This window comes from Eucalyptus grandis, chromosome 9 (genome assembly GCF_016545825.1).
Source record: "Eucalyptus grandis isolate ANBG69807.140 chromosome 9, ASM1654582v1, whole genome shotgun sequence".
NCBI lineage: Eukaryota > Viridiplantae > Streptophyta > Magnoliopsida > Myrtales > Myrtaceae > Eucalyptus > Eucalyptus grandis.
In genome coordinates, this window is record NC_052620.1 from 8,032,702 (window position 1) to 8,053,711 (window position 21,010).

General features: G+C 36.5%; 1 protein-coding gene, 1 long non-coding RNA gene and 1 pseudogene across 4 annotated transcripts; 2 read left to right on the forward strand and 1 right to left on the reverse strand.

The window, feature by feature from the left end:
• The first annotated feature begins 396 nt into the window (after positions 1-396).
• LOC104452802 lies at positions 397-7,859 on the forward strand. The gene is made up of 6 exons (XR_005546405.1): positions 397-760; positions 879-2,477; positions 2,575-4,090; positions 4,833-5,798; positions 7,122-7,339; positions 7,441-7,859. It is a non-coding gene; the product is annotated as an uncharacterized LOC104452802 (long non-coding RNA).
• A 54-nt stretch (positions 7,860-7,913) lies between these two features.
• LOC104420215 lies at positions 7,914-8,934 on the forward strand (annotated as a pseudogene).
• Positions 8,935-15,514: 6,580 nt separating this feature from the next.
• Positions 15,515-18,865, reverse strand: LOC104420216 (receptor-like protein EIX1). Of its 3 annotated transcripts, XM_039301655.1 has the most exons (3): positions 18,544-18,865; positions 15,996-17,502; positions 15,515-15,881 (listed from the first exon to the last, which is right to left on the reverse strand). In XM_039301655.1, exons 1-2 carry the CDS (start codon positions 18,839-18,841, stop codon positions 16,007-16,009), a joined length of 1,794 nt encoding a protein of 597 aa, XP_039157589.1. In that variant the 5' UTR covers positions 18,842-18,865; the 3' UTR covers positions 15,515-15,881; positions 15,996-16,006. The 3 variants fall into 3 exon arrangements, with proteins under 3 accessions (XP_039157589.1, XP_018717807.2, XP_039157588.1); XM_018862262.2 differs by having other exon boundaries at positions 15,996-18,865; XM_039301654.1 differs by lacking the exon at positions 15,515-15,881 and having other exon boundaries at positions 16,682-16,825; positions 16,912-18,865.
• Between the last annotated feature and the right edge of the window lie 2,145 nt (positions 18,866-21,010).

Sequence of the window (21,010 nt, forward strand, 5' to 3'; positions counted from 1 at the left end):
GAACACGTTTGATAACCGCACAAAATTTCTAATTTTAGAATAGAAAAAAGAACATAAATACGTTTCATATGACCCTTAATTTTTTTATGACATATAATTTATTTTTTAATAATTTATGAATATTTTCTTTTTTAAGAAAAAAAGAAAATAGCTTGATTTTAGAATTATTCTGGAAAAAAAAGAAGTAACTTTTTCAATTTCCTGATTCTATATTAAATATATTTATGAGAACAGATTTATTAGGGTAGAAAAATTAATTGATATTATTAAATGAATTTTTTATCTTATTTTTTGCTTTTAGGAACAAAAGAATAAAAATAATCAAAAAATTTTACGAAAAAGACCCTGATGGGACTAGGCTGGGCAGCCGCTTGAAAAATAAAATAAAATGAAACAGCCGCGCCTCTCTTGTCTCTCCCTTACGATACGATCACGAGTTCGTCCGCCGTCAAGTTCCACCACCGCGCGGCCGTCGGGACCCGCCGCGATGACCGGCGAACACTGCGTGCCGCGACCACCCCACTCTCTCTCTCTCTCTCTCTCTCTCTCATGTCTAGTCACCGGCAAGCACATCTCCACGATTCTAGGGCCCTCAAGAGCTTCGACGCTAAGGACGACGGCGAATCACGACGGTCTCTTCCCCATATCTTCTGTCCGGATCGGCCTCCACGAGCATTGACGGCGGCGATTCATGCCTCCGGGCCCTCCAAAAGCTTGGACGCAGCGACGCGGTGGCGGTGCGGGACTCTCTCTCTCCCAGGTTCGAGTACAGTGAAGGTTTTTCTTTAATTTTTTAGCCGAAATTTCTTTTTTTTTTTTAAATTTATTTAAATGTGATTTCTTACAAGTTACTCGTGTTCTTTGTTGATGTTGAACAGATTGAATCGGATCGAACGTTGGACGACAAAAACAACGTGTCGAAGGATTTGTGTTGGTGATGATTCAGGGTATGAGTCTCAAACTAGAGTTCGTTTGGTGAATTTTGGATGTTATGAGCTGAAAGAATGGTGGGATGGATGGGAATTTCTGACTGTGGTTGATACTTGATGTTGATGACTGGTTGTCCTTGGGCTGAGCTGAGTTATTATTGTGCAAATTTTACTTACTTCAATTTGTTGTTTCAGAAACGGACTCAAACTCTTCAAAATGAGAGCGTGCTATGCCAACTTCTGCAAGCCGAGCGTCTCCTCCCCCACCAAGTGATGTTATTGAAGCTTCTCCTTCACCCAAGCCACCACTTCCTCCATCAAGGCCTAGTGGAAGTAACGCTATTAGCAGAATCAGTCTAGTGTTAGGGCTCATTGTCACTGTGGCCTGGCCCGTATAGTGTGAAGATAGCATGAACTTGAAATTCATACTACTTTGGAGATTAATGTGACATGATGGGTTTAATTGATGAATTTCAAATGGTTATCCCAGATTTTTCTATAGTTTGTGTAATTTTTAGGATCTTGAGATCGACGATCCAATCCTTTGGACGGTTTCATCGATCTTAAGTAGGATGCCAATCCTAACAAACTTTCTCATTCCGGTGGAAAATCTTTATTAAGAAGATGGGAGGTGCCGGAGGATGTTAAGAAGAGAAAATTAGCCTTCTCCAAAGACGAACATAGGAATCCACAAAGAAAAACAGAGAAAACGTTTGGTGTGAGATTGGTGGAATTGAGACAGTGTTTCTATGTTTGAACTTCATTTGCTTGTTTTGATGTTGATATGTATCTAATTGTGCAAAACTATGTTAAAACTTCACAAATTGGCCTCAGTTTGTTAAATTTGTAGGTTCTTATGATCCTCAATACATTCCTCGAAGACCTGACATTCATCCTACATAGGACTCCAATTCTGACAGTTGTTTAAAAATGCTGCGGTTATTGGAATAACTGAAATGAAGTTAACGTTAAGATAGAAATAGTTATTATAAGGTATGCATTTCATCTATATCAAATATATCCCTGCACTTGTATCCAATGTTGGACACTCATTCCCTGAGACCTGTTGTTTGTGATTTGGAAACTTTGAAAACTCAGAAACTATGACAAGTGACCCTCGTTTGGCACCCGTATCAGAGAGGCTGTGCTTTGTAATAAAAATGTAGTGTTCTAATGATTGCCAGTGTGAAATTTGTAAGCGGTCTGGTTTTGAGCGTCAATAATGATAAGATACTCTCTTATGGACTGCACACAAAGGTATATTCTGTCATTAGTATTTATTTATCATCTTAGTCAAACACCAGAAAGGATACGATATCACAATGTACCGTCTCACATCTTGTGATTGAGGAGATGAGGTAGGGTAAGAGCGATTCCTCAGATTTCTTATCCTTTCATAAACTATTCCAAAATGCAGGTGAGCAGATGTAGTCTCTCAATGATGGCCATCCGTCAAGGCAAAAGAATCTACTGGTCAAGATAGATCTTACTGTCTAAGGATTGTCTCAGTGAAATAATCAGAGGACTGCCTATTCCTTTCTTGACTAGGTTTTATTTTCTCTTTAATTCAAACATCATAGATCACGTTGTCTATTCTTCTTGCTATACCATCATACTTAACTATTCCAAACACCATTCTTATCAGTTTTCTTAAGTTTGCTTGAGATGGGAGAACAAGAGGAAGATTAAGTAGGCACACCACATGCGAAGCAACAAGCTCCTCTTTGTCATGAGTTTGAAAAGAACACATCAGAATACAAGTGCCCTGCATGTTTTCTCCGCTCATATATGCTTCCTTGTGTAAATGCTCATAAATGCCGTACTGGCTGCACTGGCAAGAGGAGTCAGACTCAGTTCACATTCCTCTCTCTCAATTTAATGACAATGTTCTCCTTTCTGGTAGACTCTATCTCTCTCTCTCTCTCTCTCCGTGTCATGTCTAAATTATAGCTCTGTTGCTGTCTTGCAAGTATGATTATTTAGGCATAGATTTCTGCTGGTAATTCCCTGCCTTATCTGAATGGTTTCTTTTCTTTAGAAAGTTAGCTTAAGCCTAAAGCTTACTTCTGTTTTCCTGTTCACTTTTTAAGAAATCTCATTTATTCTGAGTTTTATATATTCGTAATTCTTTGAAATTCATGATGAACATATACTATAATTTGCTTGAGGAAGTGAAGAGGGTCACTGAATCTGCTCACAGAGGGAGAGCTAAATTAAGGGTGTATCCTTATCTTAAGTTACCCTTTCACCTCGAAAATCTCCGGCTTGCAGCTGCTAGCAGGATGTCAAAATTCTTGTCCCTTCCAAGTGGACTGTCGAACAGGGGCAGAAATCAGTCTCGGCATGAGAATGGCATGTGAGATCAGAGTCTTGACCTTTGAGTGGATTATATCCGCAATGCTATCGATTTTGTAAAGACGATATGAGCTGATTCTTGTGGTAGGCTTTCTTTGCACCATATAAATGACATGAATACATTTGAACTCGAGAAAATTGGCTATATTTCAGAAAAAAAAAAAGGCCATCCAGAAACCGATGACTTGTGTAGAAAGAGGTTTGATGTGGTTTTTGTTTTTGGTCAATTGACGTGGGCTTATATGTATTAATATTAGCTAATTATTTCATTCCCGATATTTCACTTACTTATAACATGGCAAAATTAATTTTCTAGTCATGTGCGTGTACTAAAATGTAGATGACTATTGAATGTGGTTGGTCATATTGTAAATACGATGGTTCTCAGCAGATCTGATGATACATATATTTTTATGTATGCACCGCACTCATCTTATAATATGTCTGGCAAGAAGGCAAAGGGTGCAATTTGCATAATTTTTGGCTCAAATAGTAGCTGCATGAATCAAAGCGACCCTAGAGTGGACCCTCCATCACTTTACCCCTTTTGTTGAAAATAGCCCAATGATATGGAATATTCATGTAGCGTGTGCTTTTGAGTCATCAACCGAATATTAATGTGTGGACATTTGTTACGGCGCCGTAACAAAGTTGGATGTGTGGGAAAATTCTCTTGTTACGCGTGCTTATATCCCACCTTTTAGTCATTCATGTGATCATGTCCTGAGCCAGGTTAAGACAACATTGTGAACATCATCCTGGCAATTGCACTTGCAAACAGCTAAAGAAAATGGCTCAAAGAAAAGGTAAACTTTATCATGAAACGAGCTTTCAATAGTTGTTAGTTAAATGACTAGTTCTAATAGCGCTCTCTCTCTCTCTCTCTCTCTCTCTCTCTCTCTCTCTCTCTCTCTCTCTCTCTCTCTCTCATTCATTCATTATTTGTCAAATCAATTTCTATAAAAAGAAGCCAGTAGTTTCCTCCACTAGTAGTGTCTTCCTTTGCCTTTTTTAATGTTGATACGTATCAAATTATGCAGAACTATGTCAAAACTTCACAAATTGGCCTCAGTTTGTTAAATTTGTAGGATCTAATGAACTTTGATCCATTCCTTGAAGACCTCACAATCATTCTGCCTAGAACCCTATTCTGACAATGTTGTTTTAAAATGCTGCGATTATTGAAATAATAATGTTAAGGTAATGTTTTAGAGAATATAGAAATAGTTATTATGAGGTGTGCATATCGCCTATTTCAGATATATCCGTGCAATTGTGTCCAGCTATTGGACACTCATTCCCCGAGACCTGCTGTTAGTGATTTGGAAAGTTTTAAAAATCTGATAAAATGACAAGAGAGCATGTTTGGTACCCTTATCGGAGAGTTTGTGCTTTGTAATAAAAATTTAGTGTTCTGATGATTGCCAGTGTAAAATTTTGCAAGCGGTCTGGTTTTGAGGGTTAATAATGATAAGATAACTCTAATGGACTGCCTACAGGGGTATATTCTGTCATTAATATTTATTTGTTGTTTTTGCCAAACACCAGAAAGGATAGGGTATCCCAATGCAAGCCGACTCACATCTTGTGATTGACGAGATGAGGTGGGGGGCTGAGAGATTCCTTGGCCCGTTATAAAAGGTTCTGAAATGCAGGTGAGTAGATCTAGTCTCTCAATTATGGCCATTTGTCAAGGCCCAAGAATCCACTGGTCAAGATAACTCTTTATCAATCACACACCTCTATTTCCCATATGATCTAATTCTTGCTTTCCAAGGAATGTCTTAGTGAAATAATCGGAGGACCACCTATTCCTCGACTAGGTTTTATTGTTCTCTTTAATTCAAATCATCATACATCACATTGTCCATTCTTCTTGCTATCCCATCATCCTTAAGTATTCCAAACACGATTCTTTTCAGATCTCTCAAATTTGCTTGAGATGGAAGAACACGAGTAAGAAAATGTAAGCACATGACATGAGAAGTAACAAGATCTTTTATGTCGAGAGTTTGGATAGAACCCATCATAATACAAGTGTCTTGCATGTTCTTTTCACTTGTGTAGCCTTCCGTGCATAAAATGCTCATAAACACCATACTAGTTGCATTGGCAAGAGGAATCAGATTCACTTCATTCCTCTCTCTCTCTACAATGCATGCGTGTGCATGTTAAGATTTTAGCTTTGTTGCTCGAAGAATTAGCTTAAGCCTAAAGCTTACTTCTGCTCTCATGTTCACTCTTTAAGAAATCTTTCATTCATTCTTAAGTTTTATATATTCATAATTTTTTGGAATTCATGATGGACATAGACTATAATTTGCTCGAGGAAGTGATTAGGGTCAATGACTCTGCTCACAGAATGGAAGTTAAATTAAATTTGTATCCTTATTTCGACTTACCCTTTCACCTCCAAAGCCTTTGGCGTGCAGCTTCTAGCAGGAGAACAAAACTCTTTTTCCTTCTAAGTAGACTTTCGAAAAGGGGCGGAAATCAGTCTCGATATGAGCAAAGGTGTGACGTCAGAATCTTGACCTTTGAGTGGATTATATATGCAATACTATCGATTATGTCAACTTGGGTTTTGGCAACATTATGAGAAAAGTAAATGTATAAATAAACCTCCACTTGGGCTGCAGAACTGGATTCACACTGAAATTCAGTAAACTGATCAATTTTTCGTCGATGAAATGCGGGTGCTTTAATTTACTTAAAGTGATAACAATATTTTTACCTTAAACATTGAGTCTCTACATGGCTTTAAATGTCAAAATTTAGAAGGAAAACCCTCATTTTCCTTGAACATGTTTACGTATGTATCACCGGTGCAAAGTTGACTCTTCCGGGCGAGTCACACTAATAACTTTTTCTTTACCATTTCAAATTATTGAATGGAGGCTCATGCTTTTTCCCCCATTGTTGAATGTGGATCTTCTAACACCTTCAATTAACCCCGTTATCTCTTATGTAACATGCTGTTCAAACTTACAACGAAACCTAATACCAAGTGTCGGGCTCATTCTTGATCTAAGCTTATTTTTTTGCCTTTTTTTTGCTTTTTTTTTTTTGGTTTGGTTTCTTCCTTTTTGGTTTTTGTTCCTGTTTGGAAGAAAAAAGGTATCTCTCTTCGCCCCCCCTCCAAAAAAAAGTTATTTGGCAGATAGACAACTAGTTTTTATGTTAATTAGTTGTATATTTCTTTTTCTTTCCTAGGAAACCAATAATCTAAATATAATCTTAGCACAAGAAAGAGTGAAGAGAATCATCTACTAGTTTTAATGAATGCATTTGGTGCATTAGTTATAGCCTTAATATATGTCATTACGTGGTGGTCCATATATTTTAGCTGCTTATTTTTCATTTTATTCGCTTTTTGTTTGTCCAATTATTATTCATTCATCATGTCGTCATTTTAAAAGGTATTTTGAAAAAAGAATTAACAATATGACGAAGTTAAGTACAGTAAAAATTATAACTTTCATCATTGTCATTCAAATTGAAAAGAAAAGCTCCACTAAAACATCATTGTATGGAATATTATTTTTTCCTTGATTACATGGAATAATAGTGGAATATGGACCGTAGGTAATGTGTACATCAACCATAATATTTAACTTGAGTTGTTTACACCTAAAATTTGACTACCTTATTTGTATAATAGTGGAATAATAGTGGAATATGAATCGTAGGTAATGTGTACATCAACCATAATATTTAATTTTTGAGTTGTTTACACCTAAAATTTGATTACATGGAATAATAGTGGAATATGAACTGTAGGTAATGTGTACATCAACCATGATATTTAATGTTTCTGGTTCTTTTTGAATCGCCTAGTGGCCATCCATGAGGATGAATGCCATGCATGCTTGTTCATGATATCGCTACGTGGAGGCCATGCAAAGGGCGGCGGGACTATATGAGTGGATCCGGGGCTCGCCGCCGTATGCGTCGCGGAGCCATTCGCCTATGAATACGAGCAGATCGTCATCCTCAACGACTGGTACAACAAAAGCACTAATGACCAAGCCTTCTATTGGGATGGAGAGCCTGCGGTAATTAAGTTAATTTGATTTCCTCGATAATGGAATAAAACAAACGCCAGCTTCACTCATTGCTCGTGGGTTTTGGTTCTCTTTTGTTGCTTGGATTGCAGTCACTACAAATTCAAGGGAAGGGAAAGTTCGACAGCTCCAAATCGCCCCTCCAATCTTGGATACAACCGCTCATAAGGTGACCGATCCTGCATATATGAAATGGACAGTCATCCCCGGAAAACATATCGCTTCACGATTTCGAGTGTGGCCATTCTATATGCTCTCAGCTTTCAAATCGAGGAGAACTTCCATCTCCAACAAATTATTCCTCTTGCTTTTTTTCTTCCTGGCTTTCTACAATGATTTCGAAGTTTAAAAAAGAAGACTCTTCACTATTGTCATTTCATATTGGATTACACACGATATCAAGTATTGGGGGAGATGATATGCTTCGGGTTTTTCTGAAGGAGAAAGAGAACTCGACTTTTTTGATTTACTAGTGATGATTTGGTGTGCCCATTCTCTGACTCAGATTAGATTCGGACTTTTTAAAAGACTAAAACTGAAGAAATTTCGGTGATAGATTTGGAAGATGAACATGTTTTGTTTGCAAAGATTTATGCTCGGAGCATATCTCAATATGTTCTTTTGATTCGCAGGGTCACAACCTTACCATAGTTGAAGCAGACGGGCACCATATTCCTTGTCCAAAACATGTTCATCTACCCAGGGGAGACATACTCCGTCTTGATCAAAGCCGATCAGGATCCGCCGAGAAACTGGATCACGAGCAACATTGTTGGCCGGAATGCTGCTGCCACGACCCCTCCCGGTTTCAACGTGCTCAATTACCCCCCGAACCATTCAAAACGTGTCCAGCCCACAGCTCCACCTGCCGGCCCGATTAGGAGCAACGTTGCTCCACAATTGCCACGGAGCCTGGCAATCAAAGCCCAACGAGGATATGTCCGCACTCCGCCCAAGGCAGACCGAGCGATTGTGTTACTCATCAAACGGAACAAGATCAACGGTTATTTCCATTGGTCCGTGAACTATGTGTCGCTCACCCTCCCACGCACGCTGTACCCAATAGCTCTGGAGGAGAATCTCCACCCTGTGTTCGATCAGCCCCCACTGCCCGACCAGCAACCTGGCTTTGTGGATTACGACAGCTACCGCCTCACGAACAAAAACAGTGCCACCTCCAGCGACTCAATCTACAGACTAAAGTTCAACACTACAGTGGACATCATTTTGCATAATGCAAACACTATGACGGCGAACAACAGCGAGACGCTCCCATGGCACCTTCACGGCCACAATTTCTGGGTCCTTGTGAATGGGACGGGGATATTCGACATCACCAATGATCCGAAGAAGTACAATTTGCGAACCTGATCATGAGGAACACAGTGGTGGTCCATCCTTACGGGTGGACTGCCCTGAGATTCGTGGCGAATAAGCCGGCATGTAGGCGTTCCATTGCCAGATAGTCTCATTTCTGTTAGGGCATGGGTGTCGTGTTAGAAGTATAGGTATAGAGAAGGTGGGCAAACCGGAAAAGCAAGAAGACTAGTATTTATTGAATAAACCTACTTCTGAGGAATGAAATTATCGACATTTGCTTATTTTGTTCTACTTTTTGTTTTTATTGACTAAAGCTTTCCGCCTTTCTTTTAATTCTGAGCAGAAGCAGGAAAATATGGCACCGGAAAACCTGCTGAGCAACGAAGAAGATCAAGGAGATAGCAGTTGGGAATGGGATGGCTATGTTTATGATGAACCTTCAGATTATCCTTCATGTTTTCACATTTTCGCTTCTCAAGTCAAGACTTTGAATAAGATTAATTTCTTAATCGATGATTATGCATTTGATTGCCCTTTAATATCATGCTAGAATCAAAGGTGATATGAATAAATTATTCCGATGTGCCCCTCCCTCGAATCTGTTGACTGCTTCTTAACATGATATTTCACTTTGTTTCTATTCAAGGCATTATCTCCAAGGGTTGGAAAATTAGCCCCGAATATTTTAATGATGAAATTTTGCATGTACAACGCTATAGCTATTGAACCTCCTTGATTGCATTTCATTTTTAAACACAGGATATTGCCATCAATTTAACCCCAATATCTAAGGCTTATTAAGCATGTCCTTCCATAATGACTAAAATATAATTTTTGAGTATCCAATTTGTCTTTTAATCAAGAGAAATTATTTGGTGACAATTTTTAATATATTATATAAGAAAACAGTCTATTCGTGACCATAAAAAATCAAATAACAAATAAATATAAATTGTTGTGGGGCACACTCCTTTAAGAATTCATAACTCATAGCAAAGCAAACTGTTAATCTCACTGTAGTCTAAAGACTGTTATGCTAGGAAAACCCTTCAATTAATTATGAAAATGGATAGGGATCCCTCAAATTTATGATAGTAAATTCGCTTCTTGAATTTATTCTTTTAAATGGATGGTCTCATGAGAAGATGCTTACCAAACTACATGCGACTATACTAAAGGATAAAATCATAAGGCTCTCTAAGAAACATGGGTAGGAGGATAAAATTTAATGAGTGAGTTCAGAACCTTACATCGTCACGTCAGCACCAATTATATCACATAGGACAACGTCTATGTAATCAATTTTGACAAAAATTGACCGAAATTACTATATTGGCAAATCATCAAAAAAATTTTACCCAAATTGAAAATTTTGGGATGGACTTAGCAGTCATATGATAAGTTTAGAATTTTTTGAACAATTTTCCAATCCAAAACTACTCATATTACTGATAAAACTAATGCGATATAAACTGCTTTCTTGGTGAATTTACTGCTAACATATTCATGTTTTATGCTTGTGGGTTCAGAACCAATTACAACAATCATATCCTGCAAAAATCAGAAAACAAGGATTGTAAACCCTTTTACAACCCACTTGTTTGAGTCTTTCATTTGTAAACCCATTATGGACGGACTGGGAAATTTGATGTGACCCATGTATAATCAATTTCAATAATTTTGGGTTATTCAATGATTTGTGGACCCATTTTCACTGGTCTACCTCGGCTTAACTTTCTCTCAATTGTTTTTTTTTTTTTTTTTTTGGTAAGGAACATTTTCTCAATTGTTTTTGGGTAAAGAAAAAAAACATTTTCTCAATTGTTAATATATGCTTTTATCAAAAATTTGATTTCTATATATACATCTATATTAACTTTAAATTTCATTTGATATGCAAACCATTAAGGGTTTATGCAAACTATCTTGCATGCATGAAGACAAGTGCGATTACTCACATTTTTTTTTTTGGTCAGAGCGATTACTCACATTACTAAGCACAAAATGATTCTATAATATTTGAACTATCAATTGTGATTTTCGCTCGCATTTTATACGGTCCAATGCCATTGATTGGCCAAAGTGAAGCAAAGATAATTGTTTAAAATAACGTATTTTGAATTCATCATGGTTAACATCACCTCTTTTTTCTTTTTCTTTTTCGTTTTCCATATGCTATGTGAACACAAAACATGTCTCTTTGCTTATTGTTGAGTAAGGGTTTAGGAAATTAAATGGGAACTTATGCATAAGCATGTATGTAGTAGTGACTGAGAAGCTGCATAAAATCGTCCGCTACCCAGCTTAATTGCGCACTTCGTACGATAAGATTTTACAAATTAAAAACTTTGAGAATCCAATTTCAAATTAGAAAAGTAAAGGGACCTATTGTAGGCTTTTTCTTTTGAAAAAGAAAATAATTTGCGGAGTACGGACCTGGCAACTGTTGAATGAGTCTGCCCGCACTTGAAAACTCAAGTACGATCGCCCATTTGAAACGTCAGGAAGTCGACTGCCGTGGAGAAGCCGCCATAGACTCTTATATGAGATTTGACTTTGTCAACTTGGAAACTTCATGCTACATCCATGTTCCTACGACATAACCCCACCAACTTCACATGCTCAGTCATTGGAAAAATTATCAGAAAAACTTTAAATATATTATATTTTTGTCAATTTAGTCATAATATTTTGATAATTATTAATTCAATCCTAAACATTTTAGTTGTGCTAATTTAATTTTAAATCTTCTGATAATTTGTTAATTTAGTTTTAAATATATTGATGATTTGTTAATTTAGTTTTAAACATATTGATAATTTATCAATTTAGTCATTTCGATTAATTTTAACCAAAAGTCGCTAATATAGTGGTCCAATCAGTACCTATAGGATGGCTGGCAAGTACAAAAGTGGACAATTTTTGCAATTTTTTTTTTTTTAAATTTCTTCCTTATTTTATTTTCTTTTTTCCAATTTTGGGCTAAGGAGGGCCAGCAATCCTCACCAGATTTGGCTAAAGGTGTCATGGCCGATCTGGCGAGGGCTGCACTCGTGGGCCCTAGGCAAGACTGTCCCTTGCTAGATTTGGCCAAAGGTCACACGCGGTAGGCCCGCAGCCTCACCACAACCCCCGCCAGCAGAGATCTTAGGCCTTAATCGAAGCTCGGTTCGTTCCCCAAGATATCAGGCTTGCCGCTGCCTCATCCACTCTAGTGTGCAGCAGCTTGATGACGAGAGGAGGGGGCTAGCGTTGGTGCAGTGCGGGCAATTTTCAGAAAAATAATTCTTTGAAACTGCTTGAAAACTCGTATATTGTCACACAAGTTCCTGCCTGTATTGGCTTGATTTAGTAGACTAAGTCCATGCAATACTTGTTCTAAGACTTTGCAAAAGTCAATGGTAGGTTAGCGACGGAGGACGATTCGAGGGAGACTTAACTCCAAAGGTGTGGTGATGAGTCATGTATGATCTGGCATTGGTTAGATATACAAAGGTAGATTGCTACATTCATATAAGAGTTACAAATTTAAGGCACCGTAAGAAAGACAAATAAAAGTTAGTAAATTAATTGATAACAAAAGTTGATGAATCAAAAGAAATAGACTAATACGCGTTTGTAAGTAGCTCAAATTAGTTTTTTTTTTTCTAGGCTTAAATTAGAGTTGGTTATCCCACAAATTGGTTATTTAATCTGAAAAAATTGGTAAGTTACACAAATTAAAATTAATAAAGTCAATTAAAAGTTAGTAATTCCCGTCATTGGCAAGAAAGTCAAATAAAAGTTAGTAACTTCACCGAAAGTGTTAGGAAGTTACTAACAAGTTACCAAAAAATTAAGTGATTGGTAATTTATTTTTCAACAGTTTTTTTTTTTCTTTTTGTGGGAAAAGAATTTACTTACTAAATAAGCTACTATTTGCATAGTCAAAGTAAAAAAATTTGCTCGAACAAAAGGATAGTAATTATGTTAGCTATATGCCCTAAAGCAACCATGTAATAGTTACATGTGAAGAATTTAAGTTGCATTATTTATTTAATGGCTAAGAAATATTTGTTCACCGTCCCATTTATATAAATGAATCCATAAAATTAGTTGGAACTGAACATATTTTTAAGGTATTAAGAAGGTGTGACAAGTTTATAGTTAAATTGAATCTTTAATTGATTCCTGAAGGATGAATCATTAAAAGAATATTAATGATCCTGCTGAGAACGGTGTGTTCTTAAGCTTCAACATTGAGTATTGGATACCTCAATGGATGATGAGTCACAAGTAATTGAGTATTTTGATATCCGAGCTAAAACATAGGTGTTGATCTCGGAAAAGTTCACCGAACATGATATTTATAGAACGATTAGTGACAAGGAAGCTTTAAGTGTGGTTCATGACTAATTGTCCGTGCTTTGGTCTTATGTAAAATCCTTAGATTTGAGGCACGATGCCGACTTGTATGGTGGATGGTTGTGGTTCACGAGTATACGCATTGATGCTTCATTGAACCATCTCTATACTTGATGGTCACAATTTGTTCACGTATGAAGGCACATGCATGCACAATATGGAATATGTTATATATATATATATATATGTAGATATAGAAGACTGAATATTGATGTCCTATGCAATCATATTGTGACATTGTATTGAAATCCTTAGCTGGGGTTGTAACCAAAAATGAATAGTTCATGTCTCGAATAAGTACATGTTAGTTAGATTTGGAATATAATTGAATTTGTGGTTTGACAAACAATTCCATGGCCTTTGATTGGGACATAGTGAGACAGAATGATTGAATTGCATGGTTGTCAAAGCTAACATGCTCATTATTTTCTTGAAATATTTATATTATCTAGGTAGCCATGACATATTGTTAAATGTCACTCGTTGTTTGTAGGAATGGAAGATTGATCCGGACAATTGGTTCTCTTAGTTGTGCTAATGTGTTAGTATAAGTCCTACTACCAGTTTAGTGATGATCCTAAGGATGTCACCTCCATAACTAATACAGAATGATGTTTGAACGGGAGAGACAATATTGCGAATGTGTTTACAAATGAGACAATCAGATTAAGTTGGGCTAAAAATCTAAGTTCTAAAACAGTTTAAGACTTTATGGCCAAATCAAATATTTGAAATGGGTTTCAAACTTTACAGCTGAATAAAAGAATTGAAGCAAGTTCAGATTCAACGACCGAATTAATAATCTAAAACGAGTTCAAATTCAAAAGCCGCGATAATGATCTGAGGTGAGTTTAGAATCAATTGCCACATTAATGATTTGAAGTGAGTTCATAATCAATGGCATCACTAACGATCAGAAATAAGTTCAGAATTAATAGCCAAATTAATGTTCTAAAATTGTTTCAAAGTTAAAGGCTAAATTAAAGATTGTCACATTAATGATTTGAAACGGTTTCAAGATCAATGAGCAATTCAATGATATGAAACTGTTTTAAATTCAAATGACTAAATTAATGTTTTTTAACGGTTTCAAATTTAACAGTTAAATTAAAGTTTTGTAACGATTACAAAGTTAATGCCCAAAATAAGGTCTTGTAATGGTTACAAATTAATGCATGGAATAATACTCTATAATGGTTATAGAATTAATGCTTGAATTAATGCTCTGACACGGTTTTAGAACTTACATCCAGATTCAAAGTATGAAGCGAGCTCACACGTTACAGCCGAATTAATGCTCTGAAATGATTTTTGAGTTCATGACTCAAATTTAATTAAATAAATGTGATAGATGACTGATTATAAGAATGGGCGATTGAGAGAGGATTAAGAGTTGGTTGAGTGATGATAGAGATAAATCAAATAGTCACACATGAGAGCAACTGCTAGCATAATTATTGTGGTGATTTATCTCAAGTTTCTCTCTTTCGTTCAATGCGATTTGGTGGTGCGTTTGAACCAGAAGCTCGAAATTTGTGGGGCTAGAATTGAAGAACATTAGAATCGGAGTACGTAAAAACTAGTGCCATAAGAGATCGGACATTCGTAGTCAAAATCTATAGAACGTCAGAACCAATGCTATGAGGACACCAAGCATTTGCCATCTAGATCTTAACCAGATTAGAAGAATGTCATAACCAACGTTACAAGAAGATCAAATGTTCGTAGTCAGAATCTGAAGAACATCAAAACTAATGCTACAAGGACATCAAACGATTGTGGTTAGAATCAAAAGAATGTCATAACCAAACTTTTTAAGCACGGAATAAGGGTAATGTGATTAGCCTCCTTCTCATTTCTATGTGCTTTTTATTAAAATGCACGAACACTATTTTAGAAATATGTGTATGGGTATTTTTACTTCAACTACGAATTATTTTGATTCAAATTCACCTATGCACGTATTCTTGTTTTTGAAAGCAAATCCCAATAAAGTATTTTTGAGATCGACAACCTTTTGATGCCTCTATTTACTATCCAAAAGTAAAACACCAGCCAAGACATATCAAATTGCAAAATGCTAGATAATCCCAATAGTCCTTCCACAGAACCCGATCCCTATGTTGAGTCGAACCAAACAACATTGAAGTCACCTTTCAAGTGAAATTTACCTAACATATCCAATTTAGACTTTCTAAGTCATTTGGATAGTTTATCTAACCCCATTCTATTGGGCAAGCATCTGTGCATTGTGGATGATGAATTAGTTTACACTAAACATTGGTAATTCATGCAAATAAGAGTTGGTAATTTTCTATAATAGTAAATGTTGATAAATCATTGAAATAGTTGATAATTTAAGACAACCTAGTAATTGTTTATTCTTTCGTAAAAATGTTTTGATAACTTACCAATGTGTTATCGATTAAAAAAATTGTTGGCTGAAGTTTTGTTACTAACGTGTGTTGATAGTTATCCGCGCTTTTCACAAGTTTTCAGCTTAAAACAATGTAATTTTACCCTTGGGAACAGTAGACTCATCCAATTTTGGCTCACATAGTAAACTTGTTTAACATTGACACATACTTCTTATTTTATAGGACAAAAGCAAGAGAATTGTTTGATATCCAAATGGAGAAAGCAAGTGAAAAACGTCGGAGAATTATGATCACGACTTCTTTATTACTTGAAGCTTCAATAGCAATCTTCCATCACGAAGAAAGGAACTATCAGCTTCACACCAGTTGCAGTGGCGCATGTGTCCAATATTGGGTAAGCCAATATGCGCTTTTAATCAAGGAAGTGTTACCTGTGACTGCCAAATGTAAGTACAAGTGCTAAAATTATATAGAAACGTCTATCAACAAAATATATGAGTTTGAGGAAAAGAAAATATGGAGAGAGAGAGAGAGATCTCACTTACTAAATAAATAATTATTTTCGTAGTTGGAATTGGAAAGCTCTCTTGAACCAAAGCATGGTAATCATCTTCACAATTGACAATTTTTCAATAATTCTATCCACTACCCGAAAATAGGAGATACTCCAAGATTTTTTAAAATGTAATATGGTGCAAAATCCCATAAATGCCACAACGAAACCTGGTCCCATTCCTGAGTAAAACCAAACAATAATGGAGCCATCTTCGTTAGCCTTATCTTCGCTCAATTTGTGATCATCTCCTCTACCCACATCAAGCTCATCTCCAGGACAAACTTTCAAAAGAGGATGTCCGCAGAGTCCATCATTACCGCGATAAATAGATTGATCGTCTAGAGTGCCCAGACGATTGCCTAATGGAATAGGACCAGATAAATTGTTGTAGGAAAGATCCAAATGACTTAAAAAGTCTAAATTGGATATACTAGGAGGAATTTCACCAGATAGCTTGTTATTGGATAAATCAAGTGATTGTAAATCTTTCAAGTTGCCAATATCTGAAGGAATTTCTCCAACCAGCTTATTTTGAGAGAGGTTCAAATTTTGAAGTCGAGTAAGCATCATTAACCCTTTTGGTATTTGTCCATCTAATGCATTGCTTGAGAGGTCAATAGAAAATAAATATGGGATTGTGCCAGTGAATTCAATGCTTGTTCCTTCTGTATCAACCATAGTGAGAAACCTCCCCATGGATCTGAAATACAATGTGGAATTTGCCCACATTCGCGAGAAGTTGTTGAAACAACAAGGAATGCCTCCAGAAAAGTGGTTATGCTTTAAGCTTAAGTATTGGAGATTAGCAAGATGACACAACTGCAAAGGAATGTTACCAGTTAAGTGATTTCTCCCAAGATCAATTATCTCAAATGATTTAGGGTTGCCAAACAGAGGTATTTTACCAGTGAATTGATTGTCACCAAGATCAAGGATTACCAAATCAAGCTTTAGTAAACATTTCGGAAGCACTCCGTCCAAGCCATTTTCATGTAGCCCTAGAACTTTTAATTGCTTTAAATGGCATAGCGACCTTGGAAGTTGACCATATAACTTGTTGTCTCCCAATGAAATCCATTCCAAAAAAGCTTGTGACTCCCTCCAACATCGCGGAAGTCTCCCTGATAGTTGGTTCTTAGAGAGATCCAAAAAAGACAATTCATCTGACATGCATAATGAATTTGGAATTTCACCACTGAGATTATTTCCAAAAAGTGACACTTGTGTTAATAGTGGCATCTTTTTCCCAATAATTCGGGAAATGTTGCCTCTGAGCATATTATCTGAGAGATCCAACTGTTCAATGCTCAATAGAACATCAGATAGCCAATGGGGAACTTCATCTGAGATGCTAGCATTTGACATGTCTAATGCTGAAACTTTTTTCTGCGTTCGAAGCCAGTTTGGGAATTTTGGTCCCACTTTACAACTCGACATGAGAATCTCTTGAATTTGGAATGGAGGAACCCACGAAGCACTAATATTTATGACAAGCCCTGTTGAATAAATTTTCAACACAATCAAACTAGTGAGATTTGCAAAGTGAATTTGGCTAACAATTCCATCAAATTGATTATTACCAATATCCATCACCTCTAGATTGGATAATAACCCAATATTTTCTGGAATCTTCCCACTCAAATTGTTGAAAGAGAGGTTCAACATTCTCAGAGATGACAGTTGGCCCATAGCAGCAGGAATAGGACCAGAAATCGAGTTTTGTGAAAGATCAAGGAATATGAGATCTTTGAAATTCCCAAATTGATTGGACAGGTGACCACTGAAACTATTGTCATTAACATCAACAGTCTTTAGGTTACTTCGTTCACAATTCAAAGTACCATCTTGGGCATTGAAAATCCTCCCACTAAATTTGTTAGAACGCAAGCTTAGCACTTGCAGATTGCAAAAACTGCTCAAGTTTTTCAACAGTTCACCTTCCATCCTATTTGTAGAGACATCAAGGAATTTAAGCCATCCACTATTTTCAAGGATGATAGTGGGGAATATGCCTTGGAGATCATTATCACTTAAATCAAGATGTTCAAGTTTGCTAAAGTTTTGATACCAAGGAGGAATAGATGAATTCATGGAGTTTTGACTCAAATCGAGGAATTTAAGAGAAGTAAAATTGACAAGCAGAGAGGCAGAAGCATCTTCCAACTCGCATCCACTCAATATTAAAAACTCCAAGGAGGAAAGCATGTTTATAGGAGCTAACCATCCTTTGGGGTTGAGAAGGGGGACATATGACAGGTCCAAGTACTTTAGGTAAGAAAATGTCGATAGCCATCGGAGGTTCTCTGTTCCTAAGGAAGGCTTCGACCAAATCCAACCACTAAGATCCAAGTACCTTAAGTTGGAAAGGTTACTAAGTTGATTGGAAATATGTCCATAGCCTGCAAATGAGAGGTTGAAATACTCTAGCTTCTGAAGAGAAGTAAAGGACTCTTGGGTTTTCTGGATTGTGAAATTGTTGAAACTAAGGTCTAAATACTTCAAATACTTCAGCTTGTTTAGAGCAGGATGTATCTCACCTCCTAGGTTGCAGTTCTCTAGGCCATCACAAGGGTTATGAAGATCGAGCTTCAAGACATGGCCAGTCTTCTCGCTGCATTCAACTCCTTCCCACTTGCAACAACTCTCACCAGTCCACGACTTTAGACGTCTCGAAGGATCAATGAGATCCTGCTTCAACTTCAAAAGAGCTTCTCTCTCAATGCCAAGGCAGCTTACATTTGTTAAGGTTTTGGAATGACTGAATCTCAAGGCTTGAATGACAAAGAGTGCACACAAGAGTGTAGGCACAAAGCTACTGTAGACAAATGATGTCATTGTTGTTTAAACATGTAGGTAAGAACTTCCATTTATAGTGGCCAGAAAAATATTTCCCTTAAGGAAGATGATATAAATATATATATATATATATATATATTTCATTCACAAAAAAGGAGGGCTTAAATATATTTTCAAAGTCCTTTTCTCTGATCACTAACCATCAAAAGGAGACCCAAAATTTCTAAGTCGTGCCTTCACCACCAAAAGGAGACTCAAAATTTCTAAGTCGTGCCTTACAAGACCCGTGAGTGATCAAGACATCATATTTTTAAAAGAGTGCACACAAGAGTGTAGGCACAAAGCTATTGTAGACATACGATGTCATTGTTGTTTAAACATGTAGGTAAGAACTTCCATTTATAGTGGCCAGAAAAATATTTCCCTTAAGGAAAGATGATATATATATATATATATATATATATATATATATATATGTTCTTTTTCTTTTTCTTTTTCATTCACAAAAAAAGGAGGGCTTAAATATATTTTCAAAGTCCTTTTCTCTGATCACTAACCACCAAAAGGAGACCCAAAATTTCTAAGTCGTGCCTTCACCACGAAAAGGAGACTCAAAATTTCTAAGTCGTGCCTTACAAGACCCGTGAGTGATCATGACATCATATTTTTAAAATATACTTTTTGGCATAAAAAGAAGCACCACTTCGGTAATATGGGACCCTGAAATATTTTTGTCATGACTCGGGGGCAGCAGTTTAAGATTTTGATGTGATCCTTTTATTTTTCTTTTCGATTTTGCTCCCGTGATCAAAGCTGTGTAAATTAAAGTGGGTATTTGTCTATGAATCTGTACAGATATTCCATTCATTCATTTCATGAACCAAGATCTTATCGTGACGCTAATTTTGAATAAGCCTAATAGATTCATTTCATCGCCTCTTATCTTCAAGTAGTGACCATTTGGGATGAGTCCATGAATGCTTTATGAGCTCTTCCTCTTAAATATGGAACTTGGGGGGCTAGAAAATGTTAGATGTTGGCAATGAGCCATGAAAGTAAACATCGGACAACGCCAAAGCTATCTTAATTTCCTTTTCAGCGAAACTTCCGTAGTGTTAGGATTAAAGCTTTCGTAGTGGATCAAGGCCCATGTGATATTCACCTTTTTCTTTTGGCAAAGTTTCTAGTTTTCAGACCAACGAGGAACTGATTTGGAGTCTATTTCCTTTTAGAAAAAAGATTATTCTTTCTTCCTTTTTAAGATTTGCATTTGCCTATATTTCTCGTTATATCATTCAACATCCAACATAATAAACACGCACATGACAAACACATCATCTATGTTTCAAATATTTTCATTGTTCCAATGGACGAAAATAACGATTTCTTATTGTTCTCTAATGTGCATGTGTTGGTGAAACTGATGACAGGCCATTGCCGGAAATTGAGTATGCACACTAAAACGAATTATGAAGAAAGACAACTGATATATGCTAATATGCATAAATGTTGCATGTTATACAGATCACGTAGACAGAATTTATCTCAATCATTAATTATATAGGTCTCCTAACAAATTTTAGTGGTCCAGATGAACTTGGCCCCCACAATCTATATCGCATATGGAATATGCTCTGAATGGGTTCACAATTGACAATCGTGCGGTAGGTGACATGACTTCTTAGTCAATGTGGACTGGAATTTTTGGCTCATAAAAGTTGGGCTATTCATCATTGTACATTAAAAATATGCTCTTATTTTATAGGAGACGTGCGAGAGAAATATTTCTATTTGATGACCAAACGAAAAGAAAGAGAAGAACTCTGGGAGAATATGGAACACGACATGTGAAAGTGAATAAAGTTAGGCCATTCATCCATCTACATTAAACATACACATCTTATTTTACAGGATAAAAAGCAGAACTGTTGAACAAGTCAAAGATACAATAAGATACAATATTCTCCTTTCAAGATATGATCTTGATCTTTTCCTCATTTTCAGCACAAGATACGATCCTTTCCTCATCTTCAGAACAAGATGAATATTCCTTGGACGGTGCTATTTCGACCTTCTAAATGACTAATTCTACTTCCATTTACACTAAAAAGACAAAATTGACATCAATCTTTTTTTTTTTTTGAACTGCAATTGACATCAATCTTTCAATTGTAGTTTTAAGTAAAGGCCCAGCTCCTTATTTTGATA